The sequence below is a fragment of the Cetorhinus maximus genome, chromosome 17 (assembly GCF_964194155.1).
Source record: "Cetorhinus maximus chromosome 17, sCetMax3.hap1.1, whole genome shotgun sequence".
NCBI lineage: Eukaryota > Metazoa > Chordata > Chondrichthyes > Lamniformes > Cetorhinidae > Cetorhinus > Cetorhinus maximus.
This window is the reverse complement of record NC_135895.1, coordinates 29,861,174-29,877,209: the sequence shown is the minus strand read 5'-3', so window position 1 is coordinate 29,877,209 and position 16,036 is coordinate 29,861,174. Positions and strand designations below refer to the sequence as shown.

The following is a 16,036-nucleotide window of genomic DNA, read 5'->3' as shown; positions in this document are numbered from 1 at the left end:
GAGGGCAGAAGAGAGAGAGGGCGGGGGGGAGGGCAGAAGAGAGAGAGGGCGGGGGGGAGGGCAGAAGAGAGAGAGGGCGGGGGGGAGGGCAGAAGAGAGAGAGGGCGGGGGGGAGGGCAGAAGAGAGAGAGGGCGGGGGGGAGGGCAGAAGAGAGAGAGGGCGGGGGGGGAGGGCAGAAGAGAGAGAGGGCGGGGGGGGAGGGCAGAAGAGAGAGAGGGCGGGGGGGAGGGCAGAAGAGAGAGAGGGCGGGGGGGGAGGGCAGAAGAGAGAGAGGGCGGGGGGGAGGGCAGAAGAGAGAGAGGGCGGGGGGGAGGACGAGAGAGGGCGGGGGGAGGACGAGAGAGGGCGGGGGGGAGGACGAGAGAGGGCGGGGGGAGGACGAGAGAGGGCGGGGGGAGGACGAGAGAGGGCGGGGGGGAGGACGAGAGAGGGCGGGGGGGAGGACGAGAGAGGGCGGGGGGGAGGACGAGAGAGGGCGGGGGGGAGGACGAGAGAGGGCGGGGGGAGGACGAGAGAGGGCGGGGGGGAGGACGAGAGAGGGCGGGGGGGAGGACGAGAGAGGGCGGGGGGGAGGACGAGAGAGGGCGGGGGGGAGGACGAGAGAGGGCGGGGGGGAGGACGAGAGAGGGCGGGGGGGAGGACGAGAGAGGGCGGGGGGGAGGACGAGAGAGGGCGGGGGGAGGACGAGAGAGGGCGGGGGGGAGGACGAGAGAGGGCGGGGGGAGGACGAGAGAGGGCGGGGGGGAGGACGAGAGAGGGCGGGGGGGAGGACGAGAGAGGGCGGGGGGGAGGACGAGAGAGGGCGGGGGGGAGAACGAGAGAGGGCGGGGGGGAGGACGAGAGAGGGCGGGGGGGAGGACGAGAGAGGGCGGGGGGGAGGACGAGAGAGGGCGGGGCAGAGAGGGGGGAGGACGAGAGAGGGCGGGGGGGAGGACGAGAGAGGGCGGGGGGGGAGGACGAGAGAGGGCGGGGGGGAGGACGAGAGAGGGCGGGGGGGAGGACGAGAGAGGGCGGGGGGGAGGACGAGAGAGGGCGGGGGGGAGGACGAGAGAGGGCGGGGGGGGAGGACGAGAGGGGGCGGGGGGAGGAAGAGAGGGCGGGGGGGAGGAAGAGAGAGGGCGGGGGGAGGAAGAGAGAGGGCGGGGGGAGGAAGAGAGAGGGCGGGGGGAGGAAGAGAGAGGGCGGGGGGAGGAAGAGAGAGGGCGGGGGGAGGAAGAGAGAGGGCGGGGGGAGGAAGAGAGAGGGCGGGGGGAGGAAGAGAGAGGGCGGGGGGAGGAAGAGAGAGGGCGGGGGGAGGAAGAGAGAGGGCGGGGGGAGGAAGAGAGAGGGCGGGGGGAGGAAGAGAGAGGGCGGGGGGAGGAAGAGAGAGGGCGGGGGGAGGAAGAGAGAGGGCGGGGGGAGGAAGAGAGAGGGCGGGGGGAGGAAGAGAGAGGGCGGGGGGAGGAAGAGAAGAGGGCGGGGGGAGGAAGAGAGAGGGCGGGGGGAGGAAGAGAGAGGGCGGGGGGAGGAAGAGAGAGGGCGGGGGGAGGAAGAGAGAGGGCGGGGGAGGAAGAGAGAGGGCGGGGGGAGGAAGAGAGAGGGCGGGGGGAGGAAGAGAGAGGGCGGGGGGAGGAAGAGAGAGGGCGGGGGGAGGAAGAGAGAGGGCGGGGGGAGGAAGAGAGAGGGCGGGGGGAGGAAGAGAGAGGGCGGGGGGAGGAAGAGAGAGGGCGGGGGGGAGGAAGAGAGAGGGCGGGGGGAGGAAGAGAGAGGGCGGGGGGAGGAAGAGAGAGGGCGGGGGGAGGAAGAGAGAGGGCGGGGGGAGGAAGAGAGAGGGCGGGGGGAGGAAGAGAGAGGGCGGGGGGAGGAAGAGAGAGGGCGGGGGGAGGAAGAGAGAGGGCGGGGGGAGGAAGAGAGAGCGGGGGGGGGGGAGGAAGAGAGAGCGGGGGGGGGGAAGAGAGAGAGCGGGGGGGGGGGGGAAGAGAGAGAGCGGGGGGGAAGAGAAAGAGCGGGGGGGGAAGAGAGAGAGCGGGGGGGGGGGAAAGAGAGAGCAGGGGTTGTAGAGAGAATAGGGGGTTGGCGAGAGAGTGAGGATGGAAGAAAGACAGAAAAATAGAGAGAGAGAGAAAGACACAGATTTCTATTTCGAATTAAACTATGAAAATGGCATTGATCCCAGCAGGAGTTGGAATTGACATTTTCAAGCTCAAAAACAGCATTCAAAAGCAGCAAGCACGCAGATTCCAGCTCAACTCAAAGGCAGTCAACTGGAAAGGAATTCGGGCATTTCAAATTGCTCTTTTACAACCTGCAGAAATAATACGGTGGCTCTCAAAGAAGCCCCTCCAACTTGGACAAATTTGAAAAATCTCTTCAGAAAGAATATGCCTTAAAGTAGTTCACTTGATGAAATTAAGACAATTAGCCAATGAGGGACTAAGGTATATAGCTTGAGTGGCACCACTCCACACCAAGCATGGGGCAAGACAAGAAGGAAGGCCTCCCTGAACTAGCACAGCCGATATGTGGATTGAATCTGTGCCATTGGTGTCATCCTGTACCACACTAGCCAACTGAGCTCATCGACCCCATACTTCATGAAACAAAAGTACAAATTTTACCAGCACTGGCAAATGACTGGCCAAAAGTGCAAGTGGAAGTGCATTCATCTATTGTGTAGCTGTAAATACCCTACTACACAAGATACTGAATGCATATGTAACCAAATGCAGTACCACTTTAACGAGGATTAACTATGTCCTTAATTCACCAGAACAACAAACTTATTTTAGTAATTATTTGGTTACTAATTGATTGATTTCTCCCTATTTTTAACTAAGTGTAAGCTTCAATTTCTAACATGTTGCTATCACAGCTTACTGTACTAAGTCAAGGAGATAAGATTCTTCAAAAAACCTTTCTCCTGCATAGTAGATGGAAGAAATTATGGTTAAAATGGAAAACCTCCAGTGATTAATTCAACCTGTTCTCTTTTCACTCTTGCACTATAATTACACATTCGATGCTTGGGTGCAGGGGTTAATTGAAACTTAACAAAAGGAGTAACCCTTTGAGATTAGGGAAGTCACCAATTTATTCCAGCAAGTAGGACAAGGTCTTAGAGAAAGTTAAACCAAATACAGTGGCAGTAGTTACCCACTGAAACTAGAAAAGCAGTGTTCTAGGATATCCTGTAGGAGAAATAAAATACTAATAAAAGGTGGCTTTAAGGATACTTAAAATACCACAGCCACAATATAATAAGCAGGTGACTGAACTACATGTACCTAGATGTCCCTACCCACCTGCGAACAAACCTGGCTTCAAAGCAAACTAGTGAAATGTGTAATAGGAGACAACTTCATTGGGCATATCACTAAAACACATCTCTGAACATAGTTTAATTAAACAATGATGAAAACACTAGCAAGTTGGGAAAAAAAATCGACCTCATTTTATTTAGAATGACAATTGAGCATTGCTCAGTATACAAACCTCCATCACTACGTTTCACCCAAATGATAACATCGATGTGAGGGGATGAGTACAGTGATATGTCCCATCTTGATATCATATCACAGTTCTATACAGATATCCCGTCTGGCTGAATCTAACCATCGGTTTTACAGCACAACATGGTAAAACGGGCAAGAAACATGCTGACATTTAGTTTAACCTAATACTCCTGGATACACAGCATTTTGGCTTATTTTGAAATCATAGGTCAAACAAATTGAAAAGCAAATTAGCAAGCCGGCGTCTAACCTATCATGACTGGGCACTGCAGTGGCTCATAAGCCACCAGTTTGCAATCTATTCCTTTGAATTTGCCTCCTACATCTCATATTTCCGATCCCCACTGTTGCCCATCTCAGCATTTTCCTTCTGACTACTGTCAAGTTAGTAAATGGTCTGAAGTCTGTAAAAGAAACTATTCTGAAAGTTTAAAATAAAAGACACAATAACCTATTAAATGACCGAAAGAGCTCACCATATCGGCAGCTCATTTCAGTTATTAAAATGAGCAGGGAGCAGCACTCCATTAAAGCATTAGAGAATGGAAGCAGTTAGTTAGACTTTCCAGAACCTCTCAGTGACACAGCAGCATAATCTTTTGTTAAAAAGCACTCAAGTCGTACAGGGTAAAATGATGCGACATTTACCTGTTCTGCAAATTCACAAAGGATATTCTCTGGCTTCAGATCTCTGTGTGCTATACCTTAACAAGAACAACAAATCAATTACATAGAGAATACCAGGCACCAGAACTCTCAGTCAGAACACCCCAAATTTTGCACTGCGTGCAATCCATTTCCCAAATCTATTTATAATCCAAATTTGATGTACCCAATTTGCTGTGTTGCAGCCAAACTCAGCAGTAATTGTATTTTACTATTTTCAATTTAGCAATTTTAATATCCCTCCAAGAATAAATAAATATTTTCTACTTTTAAGCACAGACAATGCTGAAAATACTCAGCAGGTCAGAAAGCATCTTTGAACAGAGAGACAGAGCTAATGCTTCAGGTCAATGACCCTTCATCACAACTGAAGTTCTCCTGTCTGACGCACTGAATATTTCCAGCATTCTGTTTTTATTTCAAATTTCCAGCATTGGCCCTATTTTGCTTTTATATTTTTCATTTCGAATAGAGCACCATTCCTAACTCCCTGCCATAGTCACTACCCAGATGCAGTCATTGTAGTAGCAAAGCAGGAAGCAGTAATGATATTGAATAGGACAAAAAAAAAAAGAGGAAGGTTGGCAGCTCTCAAAGTGGAAAAGTCACCCAATCTGATGGAACGTATCCAAGCTTGCTGGGGGGAAATAAGGGTGGAAACTGTGCTGGTCACAATCTTCCAAACTTTCTTGGATTTTTGGCTGATACCCAGACTGTAAGATTAAAAGTGTTCCACCCCATTTAGAGGCTAGGAATCCTGCAGCGAGTAACTCACCTCCTGACTCCCCAAAGCCTGTCCACCGTCTACAAGGCACAAGTCAGGAGTGTGATGGAATACTCCTCACTTGCCTGGATGAGTGCAGCTCCAACAACACTCAAGGAGCTGGAAACCATCCAGGACAAAGTAGCCCGTTTGATTGGTACAGTGGCAGCAGTATGTACCATCTACAAGATGCACTGCAAGAACTCACCAAGGCTCCTTGGACAGCACCTTCCAAACCCACAACCCACAACAGCCACTTAATGGCTGCTGGTAAGGTGTGCCCACAAGAGCTATGAGGCCTGCGGTGATTCTCAATGAGGGCACACAAGCCAGAATCAGCTGCCTAGATAGGCTCGGCAACCTGAAGCACTAATATTTCTAGAAAGCTAATTCTGCAGTGCTATATTTCATGGCAAGGACGGAGTATCTAATCCCCATTTCCAGGTATAGCCTTGCAGAGTCAGCTTCTCTGTCATACCTATCTGAATCCCCTAGCCATGCTACCTGTAACATCACTCCCCCTCTACTACCCCAACGCTTACAGATTATACTCCTGGGGAGCATTTCCAAAATCGTAGCATGCCGGAATGTAGTCAGGAAGCCGCCTCGACATGTGGCAGCAGGAAATTCCAGGACCACTCATCTTCATTCCCACATCCGCTGCGCTATCAAAATTTGGCCCACGATATTTGCCCAATATTCACCCATATTTAAGACATAATTATTTGAAAATTGGAACAATGTTTTCATTTCTCTCCCTCCTTCCCCCAGGCAAAATTAAATTGAACCCATGGATATTTGGTACTTAGCCCCAGTCTTCCCAGTTTGGACTCCATTTTGATGCATTAAAAATTGGCGTGACCTGAGTGAGAGCCAGGGGGGATTTGGGGAGGGTGGTGTGTGGAAATGGGGAGTTGTGAGAGGCAACTGCTATATTTATAAGTCAAGATATCATTACATGCATTCTTTAAAGGGACGATGCATGAACAATGGAATAGCATTACCACTTTGATATGGATAACAAAATAACGGGAGCAGTTCTCAACAAGATCCTTTCAGTCAATGTGATACTTCCAGAAAACTGATTTGTAGGAAAAAATATTTATCAAATTGAAAAATCAGGGTGGCTTAGAAAGGAAAGACATGAGAGGGAGAAACTGGGAGACAAACTCATCTGAACGGACAGCAGTTTGGGGAAGTTTAGGTGCAACCCCTCCAGCAGCTCTGGGAGATCACACTTTGACATCAGGGACAGGTCGGCAGGAGTCATGAATGTGTCCCAGTTGCAGTCTGCAAACTTAATCTCAGGCAAGGTGAGAGTTAGCAACTAGAAATTTTAGAAAGAAGTTTAGAGGAAAGATGAATCAAACTGTGAAATTAGCACTTTAGCAGTATGCTCATCCAGATGCGACCTATGGTTTGGGAACCGCTGACTTACCCATGTGTTCTGTATTTTGTTAAAGACAGCAAAACTTTTGGGGTATTTCACAGCACACTGAATGCGTCAAGAACCATGTAGCAGATATTAACCCTGCCCAAACAGCAAGAACAAGATGGGCAGATTGTTACAATATGGTCAGGTGCTTAATACACCGTTCCTGGTCAGTTTGCGAATGTCATCATTTTAACAGCCGAGTTTCTGGCAGCGTTTGGGCCGCCCGCCACAGGTAGGGTGTCTTATCAATATTTAAATTTTGGGATCGCATGCTGTCACTGGGATCCTAATGTGATCTTAGCTGCCCATCACTACAATAACACCTAGTTATGGAACCGTCAGTGAAACCTGGTGATCGATAAGATCATGGCCAAAAGAGGACAAAGTAGAACATATTTTAAAGAAAAGAAATACAAGTTTCCTTGTGAGTCGGGGGAATAGGAACACTCCTCCGTGTCCCACAAGGGAACTTTCAGACTTCTCTGTTCCTTTTCCGACTACCATCCCCTCTGGCAGTTTCTGTGCAAACTTATGTTAATCTTGTAGAGACCATTCCCTTGAGTCACCGACAGTGGCTGCTTCCACTCGCTCCTGCCCACTGGCCTCATCATTCCTGCGGAGTCTGGGCAGATGTCATCCTTGCATCACTGAAATGAAGCCTTGAAGTAAAATATCCTAGGCCTCACATTTTGTGCATGCATGCGTGTGTCTGTGCGTGTGTGCGGACAAGGAAGGGGGATGGTTAGCCACCTGCCTCAGCCCCTGCACTTCTGCCCAAAGTTAAAATCAGACCTCAGAGCTGAGTATGAGGGGAATAAATAATGGCCGGCCTTTAACGGTAGGGCTAGAATACATAAAAGTTATACTATACACCTGCAACACTCAGTAAATGAAGTAGTATTATTTTGGCTCCATCAACCTGGTTGAATTGCAGGGCTGCCACCCACCACTCAAATAAACAATGCTGCCAAACCCAACTCTGATGTATTATGTAGAAGAACAGTTGGTGGGTGTTTTAAGAAAGCAAACAGTCTCAAGTTAAGAAAGCAATCACAATTCAATCATTGAATTTTTGTCATAAGCCAAAAAATACATTTTAGACACATGCACTTACTCATTTTACAAATGTTAAAACACAGAAGTTCTTAGGAACAGGCAGTTAGGACAAAAACCTCGTCACTTTCTGACAAATCAACTCTTATCTACCCACTGTTCACTGTATTCCTCAACCCCCTCCATTTCCTAAAATGAAATTCTGATCTGTTTATCTGTTAGAACATCTCATTTTCAACCTGTCCAAATGCCTTCACTTGTTGTCCTCGTACCAGAGTTTAGATTGTCAGGTGCACAATCCTGCTGGAATGTTGCCCAGCATGTATTACTCACGCTGTCTGTCACATTGGCATTCCTATTCAAATTCTTTAGTCAATTCCCCTTTTGGTCTTCAATCTTTCATTTCTCCCAACATGTTGGTCTCGCTTTCTCCCTGGCTTTATGGCTTCCTTCAGTTTCCTTTATTAAAAAAACAACCCTTACTCCCTTTACAGTTCACCTGACCAAATATCTTTCATTTGGCCACATCTAAAGGCTTATTTTTATTTCCTTCTTTCTCAGCGTTTATATCTGTCAATCACAGTTTCCAGCTAATACCTATTCTTTCTACAAGATACATTTCTATCCTTCCAAATGCAGGTTCTATCTTTCTTTCTTGTACAGTAGTCCAGTTCTTGTCTCCTATGTGATTTGTGACCTCTGAGCCAAATATAACATATGCTGATTTGTTTGATCCACTCAGGTTATTCTCATCTTGATTCCCTTGCCAGATGGCATCATTTTTATTTTCTTGGATTTCACTTTGACCAATAATAGCTACTTGGCAGTTTCTACACCGGTTCCTGCAGATCCAAGTCTTTCTTTTTGTTCCTTTATGGGATGTAGGCATCACTGGTCAGGCCAACATTTGTTGCCCATCCGTAATTGCTCTTGAACTGAGCGGTTTGCTATGCCAGATTTCTGGGTCACCATCACTGTGTGACTAGCTTTCCATTCCAGATTTGTTACTGACTGAATTTTATTCCACCAGCTGCCATGGTTAGATTTAAACCCATGTCCCCAAAGCATTAACCTGGGTCTCTGGATTACTAGCCCGGTGACGTTACCACCTCTCCACCGTCTCCCACCATCTACTACACATTTCAATTGATACCTCTAAGTACAGACTCCACCTGTTTCCACTGCCCTGCTCCAACTGCCAAAATCACTCTGATATCAGATATTTCTTTTGACATTGACTCTCCTTACCTTTGGTGTGCAGAAAATTCAAGGCAGATGCAATGTCTTTCACAACAATACTTGCTTCTCTCTCATTAAAGTACTTTCTTCTCTGGATGTGGGTCAAGATGGAACCTAGAAAGCAGAGCTTGTTTTTAAATGCTTGCATTACATGAATGGGATTCTTCAAAGAGCAATACAGGGTACAGTCAGGATTTTTAATTTCATGTGCAGCTCTAACCCAAACATCAGAAGAGTTGGATTAGAGTAAAGAAATGGTTTGTGCCTGCATTCCCCACAGGGCAAACTGCTGATCTCAACTATGCTTGCATAAAATGCTGCAAGTGCTTGTAAATTGGAAAATAAATATATTTTCATTAGAAGAGTCTTATTCCACTCAAAACATTAACTGTTTCTTTCTCCACAGATCCTGCCAGACTGATGAGTATTTCCAGCACTTTCTGTTTTTGTATCACTTTTTTTTTTCGATAGTTAGAGTAGAGTCAAAATTCTCAAAGGGATGTTAAATTTTAAATCATTGGAAAGTTTGTGACCAATACTCAAACCGGGCCATGCAGCAGGCCCAAACACAGTATAAGGAGATGGCAGCCAGCTTTGTAGCACAAAAATCGACACAGCTTCCACTGCAGTCCCAAACAAATATTTCAGTATTTATTCACTTGCTGACCAGGGAGTTGAACAGCTTCACAATAAAGATTTTCTGATGTTTCTATTTTTAAGAGCATAAGAACAGGAGAAAGCCATTTAACTGGCAGCAGAACCGTAAAGCATGGCGGACAGAAGAGCCTCTAAAAAAAAAAGTCAACACAGCAAACACTGGCAGTGGCAAAGCAGCAAATCACAATGGGAGAGGGGCAATAGTGAGAGGCGGGGATATATCACAAAGTGACGTCATAGGACAAGGCGTCAAGAGGTGCATGTACACTTTAGTGTAAGCTTTTAATTCTTCTATTTAATTAAATAAATTAACTATAAAGTAAGACAGAATCAATTAACGAGCATAAACCTAAAGCCAATTTGTTAATTTATCATAGTGTTTAGCTAATTACTCAAGTCTAGGGATAAAGTTAAAATTAAATAGGGATGGCTAAGAACACTAAAGGGTTCTGAATTTTTCAGTAAATTAAAATTTGAGGTACATGGGTAATAAGAGTTAAGTAAAACATTTAAGTTAACTCCCTATAAAATGAAGTGATACCAGTGTCAAGTCTTACGTTTATTTCTGTTAATTCGGTTAATAGTTTAATTAATAGAATTTTGGCAGGGCATCTCAGTCCTGTGGAATGCACATCCTGTTCCAAGTGTGCATTCCAGGATGCTTCTCGTGGCTTGGACAACCACATGTGCAGGGAGTGTTGTCAGCAGGACGAGCTTGAACTCTGGATTTTGGAGCTCGAGTGGAAGCTGGCGGTTTATCCAAGAGGTTGAGAGTTTCATGGATAGCACATTCCTGGATGTGGTCAGCCCGCAGCTTTAGGATGTGCAGGCAAAGAGCGAATGAGTGACCTCAAGGAAGAGCAGGCAATTAGTGCAGGTGTCCTGAGTGTATCTTGCTGTCCAACCAGTATTCAGTTCTGAACTTCCCTGGATCCTCTGGGGAGTGCAGCCTGAGCCAAGTCCATGGCACCATTTCAGGCTCAATTGTACAGGAGGGCTGGAGCAAGATTGGGAAAGCAATAGTGATAGAGGATTACATAGTTAGGGAGCAGGCAGGTGTTTCTGCTGCTCCAGACGTGAATACAAGATGGTACGTCGCTTCCTTGGTGCCCAGACCAAGGATGTCACTGAGTAACTGCAGAGCACTCTGAAGCGGGAGGATGAACAGTCAGTGGTAGTGGTCCATATCGGTACCAACAACATAGGTAGAAAGAAGGGTGAAATCCTGCAAGCAGATTTTAAAGAACTAGCAAAATAACTAAGATGCTGAACCTCAAAAGGTACTAATCCCCATATTACTCCTGGTGCCATGCACTAGTGTGTATAGAATAGGAGGATAGAGCAGACGATAGTCAGTTTTCAAGAGGACACAGAATGGCTTGTGGAATAGTCAGATGTGTAGCAGATGATATTTAGTGCAGAGAAATGTGAAATGATACATTATGGGAGGAAGAATGAGGAAAGGCAATATAAAATAAAGGATACAATTAGGGGGCAGCAGAGAGACCTGGGGGTTTGTGCGCACAGATCATTGAAGGTGGCAGGACAGGTTGAGAAAACGGTTAATAGGCCTACACAATTCTAGGCTTTATAAATAGAGGCATAGAGTACAAAAGCAAGGAAGTTATGGTAAACCTTTATAAAGCATTGGTTTGGCCTCACTTGGAGTATTGTGCCCAATTCTGGCACAACACCTTAGGAAGAACTTGAAGGCATTAGAGATGATGCTTAGAAGGTTTCCAAGAATGGTTCCTGGGATAGATTGAAGAAGCTGGAACTGTTCTTCTTAGAGAAGGCTGAGAGAAGATTAAATACAGGTGTTCAAAATCATGAAGGGTCTGGACAGAGTAGATAAAGAAACCCTGTACTCATTGGCAGAAGGTTCGAGAACCAGAGGACACCAATTTAAGATGATTGAACCAAAGGTGACATAAGAAAAAACTGTTTTGTGCAGTAAGTGGTTAGGATTTGGAATGCTCTGCTGAACATGTGATACTCTTTTCGAGTTATCAACAGTCACAGATTGCAACTCTTTTGAGTGCAATCACAGTTCTTGGTTTCCGGGAGTGGGACATGAACCCACAACCCTCTGATTCAAAGGCGAGGGTGCTATGAACTGAGCCACAGCTGATGGCAGATTCAATCATGGCTTTCAAAAGGGAACTTGATAATTATCTGAAGAGAAAAAAATTGCAGGGCCATGGAGAAAAAGGCAGGAGACAGGATTAACTGAGTTGTCCTTGCAGAAAGCCGGCATGGACACAGCAGGCTGAATAGCATCCTTCAGTACTATAACCATTCTATGATTTTAGCACATTCCGCTATTCAATGAAATCAAAACGGATCTTCGACCTGACTCCACATACCCACCTTTGCACCATATCCTTAATATCTTTGGTTAACAAGAATATATCAATCTCAGATTTAAAATTAACAATTGATCAAACATCAATTTCCATTTACAGACTTCTACCACCCTCTGTGCGTAGAAGTGGTTCCTAATTTCACTCCTGAAATATCTAGCTCTAATTTTGAAGACTATGTCCTGTGGTCTTAGACTCCCCAACATGTGGAAATAGTTTCTCTCCATCTACCCTATCTGTTCTCCTTAATATCATGAAAACTTTGATCAAATCACCCTCTAACCTTCTAAATTCCAGTGAATACAACTCTAGTTTGTGTAATCTCTCCTCACAATTTAACCCTTGGAGTCCAGGTAACATTTTGGTAAATTTACGTTGAACTCTCTTCAAGGCCAATATATTCTAAAATATGGTGCTCAGCACTGCTCACAGCACTCCAGGTGTGGTCTAACGGGCTTTGTATAGCCGAAGAATGACATCTACTCCTTTGTAATCAAGTCCTCTAGATCTAAAGGTTGGTAATCTGTTAGCCTTTTTGATTATTTTCTGTACCTGTTCATAACATTTTAATGATTATGTACTTGGACTCCCAAGTCTCTTTGCACCTGTTTCTAGCTCTTCACCATTTAGAATGTGCCCTGTTCACTCCCTCACATTTGCCTACAATGAAATTCAATTTCCACAGTTTTGCCTTTTCACTTAATCCATCAATATCACTTTACAATTTTAAGTTTCCATCTACGCTGCTTAGAGTGCTGCCTATCTTTGTGTCACAGGCAAATTTGGATTTATAACTTTCTATGCATCATCTAAGTCAACAAATATGGAAAATAGCTGAGGCCCCAACACAGATCCTACCGAGACACCACCAGTCACATCCTGCTGTAATCTCAAATTTATAGAAACCTTGATCCTGAAATAATCTCAATTAAAGTAAAACCTTGGCAAAGCAGCCAGGAATTTTAGCAGGATTTGGCTGCTTTTGTTAGACAGGAACTTTATTTAACTGCATAAAGTGTTTAGCGTGGAATTGTCATTTAAAACATCAATCTACACTTTGTCTCACCTGATTACACTATATGCCTAGTATAATTTTCCTCATCAGTATGATTAATCTTTAACCGTAAGGAATACAAGTGACATGAGTCCTCACTGTGCTGCTAATGTGTTGGGTAATAGAAATTGTATACAACTTTATTATTTGTTGACAAGGGAAACAAAACAATGGTACTGGGTTTATATGATTATAGTTCTCAAATATGGAAATGGTCTATTGTTCCTAAACCATTAAAACAAGGAGAAAATGCAGCACAGTAATAAAATTTGTATTTTAACACAGAGAGGATAAATGCAGCCTCTTCTTCCAGCCACTTAAGCTAAATAATTTACAACAGGATTAGTCACAAATAATACAAGATTCAGGAAAACAATTTGTGGAGGTGGTACCCATCAACTGCTACTAGTTGTCCCAATTGTTCTTTTTCAACGATGATTCAATCATTGGGCATGGCATCAAATCTTTTATTACATTTTGCTTGTTGAACTGGTAATGTGTGTCTAATGTCTAATGATAACCTCATTTAGTCTGTGACATTAGCATATAGATGTTGTTTTCCAATCATATATTCTAATACCACAATAGTGTACATGATGTACACAGGGACAGATTGTAACTGCCACTGCAAGATATCACTTGAGGCTGTAAGAAATTATAATAATTACAAAATCTACGGCTCAGATAAGGGACCAATGAATCTGTTATGCACAGTGTAACAAAGCACTATCCATTAAGCACTATTCTACTTGAGGACTTGAATGATGTCATAAACCATGATAGCAAAGCTGAGCAGTTAATCATCTAAAGCCTGAAATTATACAGAAATAAGTTGGTGATCTCATTATTTCCCATATGTATGGTTTAGATTTTATGTGGATTAAGTATTGCATTTGGTTAACTTTTGAACTAGGAGCTTATCTGCACATTCAACATCAAGCAAAAAAATTCATAATTCATAATGTTATTATCACCACTTACACTTTAGTTATTGAAACTCTCAAAGCGGGAGACAGAAACTTACAAGAGCAAAATTACACAGATTCCTAAAAGCAGTATTGCACATACATGAAAACAAATGTGTTGAGGTTTTTTACCAAGTATTTAAATGGGCCATTTGGCGCAATAGGTCCTTGCCAGTGCTTTTGCTTCACATAAGCTTCTTCATCTCACCCCATCAACATAACCTTCTATTCCTTTCTCCCTCATGTGCTTATCTAGTTTCCGTTAAACACATCTATGCTAGACGCTTCAACTGCACCTTATGAGAGAGTTCCAAATTCTAACCACTCCCTGGGTAAAGTAGTTTATCCTAAATTCTCTACTGGATTTATGAGTGACTATCTTAAATTAATGGCCCCTAATTCTGGACTTGCCCATCTATGGAAATATCTTCTCTACTTCTACCCCATCAAACCCTTTCATAATCTTAATGACTTCTATCAGGTCACCCCTCAGTCTTCTCCTTTCTACGAAATGAAATTGTTCAAACATTTAAATCTGTATCCCCTAATTCTTGTACCATCAGCAAATGAGAACAACTTTTCTTCATCTACCTTATCTAAACCTGTCATAATCTTTTACACCTCTATCAAATCTCTCCTCAATCTCCTTTACTCCAAGGAGAACAACCCCAGCTTCTCCAACCTGTTTTTTTGTGAACAGGACATAAATGGGCAATTTTCGATTTTGTTGGGTAGATGCCAGTGTAGTAATTCTACTGGAATAGCTTGGCTAGGAGGCTGGCTAGTTCTGAAGCACAAATCTTCAGTACCACTGCCGAGATGTTGTTACGGCCCTTTGCCTTTGCTGTATCCATTGCATTCAGCTGTTTTCTGATATCACATGGAATCAGGCCAAATCAAATTGGCTGAAGACTGGCTTCTGTGTTGATGTGGACCTCAGGAGCAGGCAGAGATGGAGTATCCACTTGGCACTTCTGGCTGAGGTGGATGCAATCATTTCAGCCTTCTCTTTTGTACTCATATTCTGGGCCCCAGCATCATTTAGGAAGGGGATGGTCATGGTGCCTCCTCCCATTAGTTGTTTAATTATCCACCATCATTCACGATTGGATGTGGTAGGATAGCAGAGCTTTGAACCAATCCACTGGTTATGGGATCTCTTAGCTCTGTGTATAGCAGGCTGCATCATGTACTTCTGTATTGTAGCTTCTCCTGGTTGCACCTCATTTTTAGATGTGCCTGAGGCTGTTCCAGGCATGTTTTTCTGCACTCTCATTGAGCCAAGGTTGATCCCCTGGGTTTTCGGTAATGGTAGAGGAAGTAGCATGGTAGGCCCTGAGGTTACACAATGTTGTGACATATGATACTGCTCATGGCCCACAGCGCCTCATGAATGTTTAGTATTGAGCTGCTACATCTGTTCTGAATCTATTCCATTTAGTACAATAGTAGAGCTACACGTAATAATGGAGGGTCTCTCCTACCAATACTGTCATGGACAGAAGCATCTGCAATAGGTTGACTGGTGTGGATGAGGTCAAATAGGTTTTTCTCTCTTGTTGATTCTCTCACCACCTGCAATAGGCCCAGTCTTGCATATATGTCCTCAGGACTTGCCCAGCTTGGTCGGTAGTGATGCTACCAAGCCACTGATTGACAGACACTGAAGTCTCAGCCAGAGTACATGCTGTGCCCTTGCCACTCTCAGTACTAATAAGTGGTACTCAAAAAGTAGCATATTGATTCATCGTCTGAGGGAGGGCGATAGGTCACCAAAGGTTTCCTTGCCTCAATTTGACCTGATGTCATGAGGCTTCATGGGGTCCAGAATCAATGTTAAGGAATCCCAGGGACAATCTTTCCCCCCGCCACCCCCCTACCTCACCCCAAAAAATGTATACCATTGTGCCGCCAACTCTGCTGGACTACAACACACCCAGGGACGGTGATGAAGGAGTCTGGAACATTGCCTGAAAGGAATGATTCTGTGGGCATGACTATGTCAGGCTATTGCTTAACTATCTGTGGGGCAGCTCTCCCAATTTTGGTACAGGTCCCCAATGTTAGGGAGGAGAGCTCTGCAGGGTTGACTGGGCTGGTTGTGCCTTTATGGTGGATGATCCACCATAAAGGGGTGATGCCGGTTGGTCCATCCGGTTTTATTCATATTGTTTTTCCTAGTGGTTTGATGCAACTGAGTGGCTTGTGAGGTCATTTCAGAGGGTAGTTAAAAGTCAACTACATTAGCTGTGGATCTAAAGTCACATAGGCCAGGCTGGATAAAGCCAGCAGATTTCCTTTCCTAAAGGACATTAGTGAACCAGATGGGTTTTCACAAAGACCTGTAGC

At 45.1% G+C, this 16,036-nt stretch overlaps 1 protein-coding gene across 9 annotated transcripts in view; it reads right to left on the bottom strand.

Annotated features, from left to right (window-relative positions):
* The window catches only part of LOC144692276 (MAP kinase-interacting serine/threonine-protein kinase 1-like), an 86,730-nt gene that overhangs the window by 13,170 nt on the left and 57,524 nt on the right, over positions 1 to 16,036 (bottom strand). For all 9 annotated transcript variants that reach the window (XM_078560900.1, XM_078560905.1, XM_078560903.1 and 6 more), the window contains 2 exons: positions 8,658 to 8,762; positions 4,141 to 4,196 (listed from right to left, as the gene is read on the bottom strand). In XM_078560900.1, the coding sequence (XP_078417026.1) occupies positions 4,141 to 4,196; positions 8,658 to 8,762 (161 nt within the window). The remainder of the gene's footprint in view (positions 1 to 4,140; positions 4,197 to 8,657; positions 8,763 to 16,036) is intronic.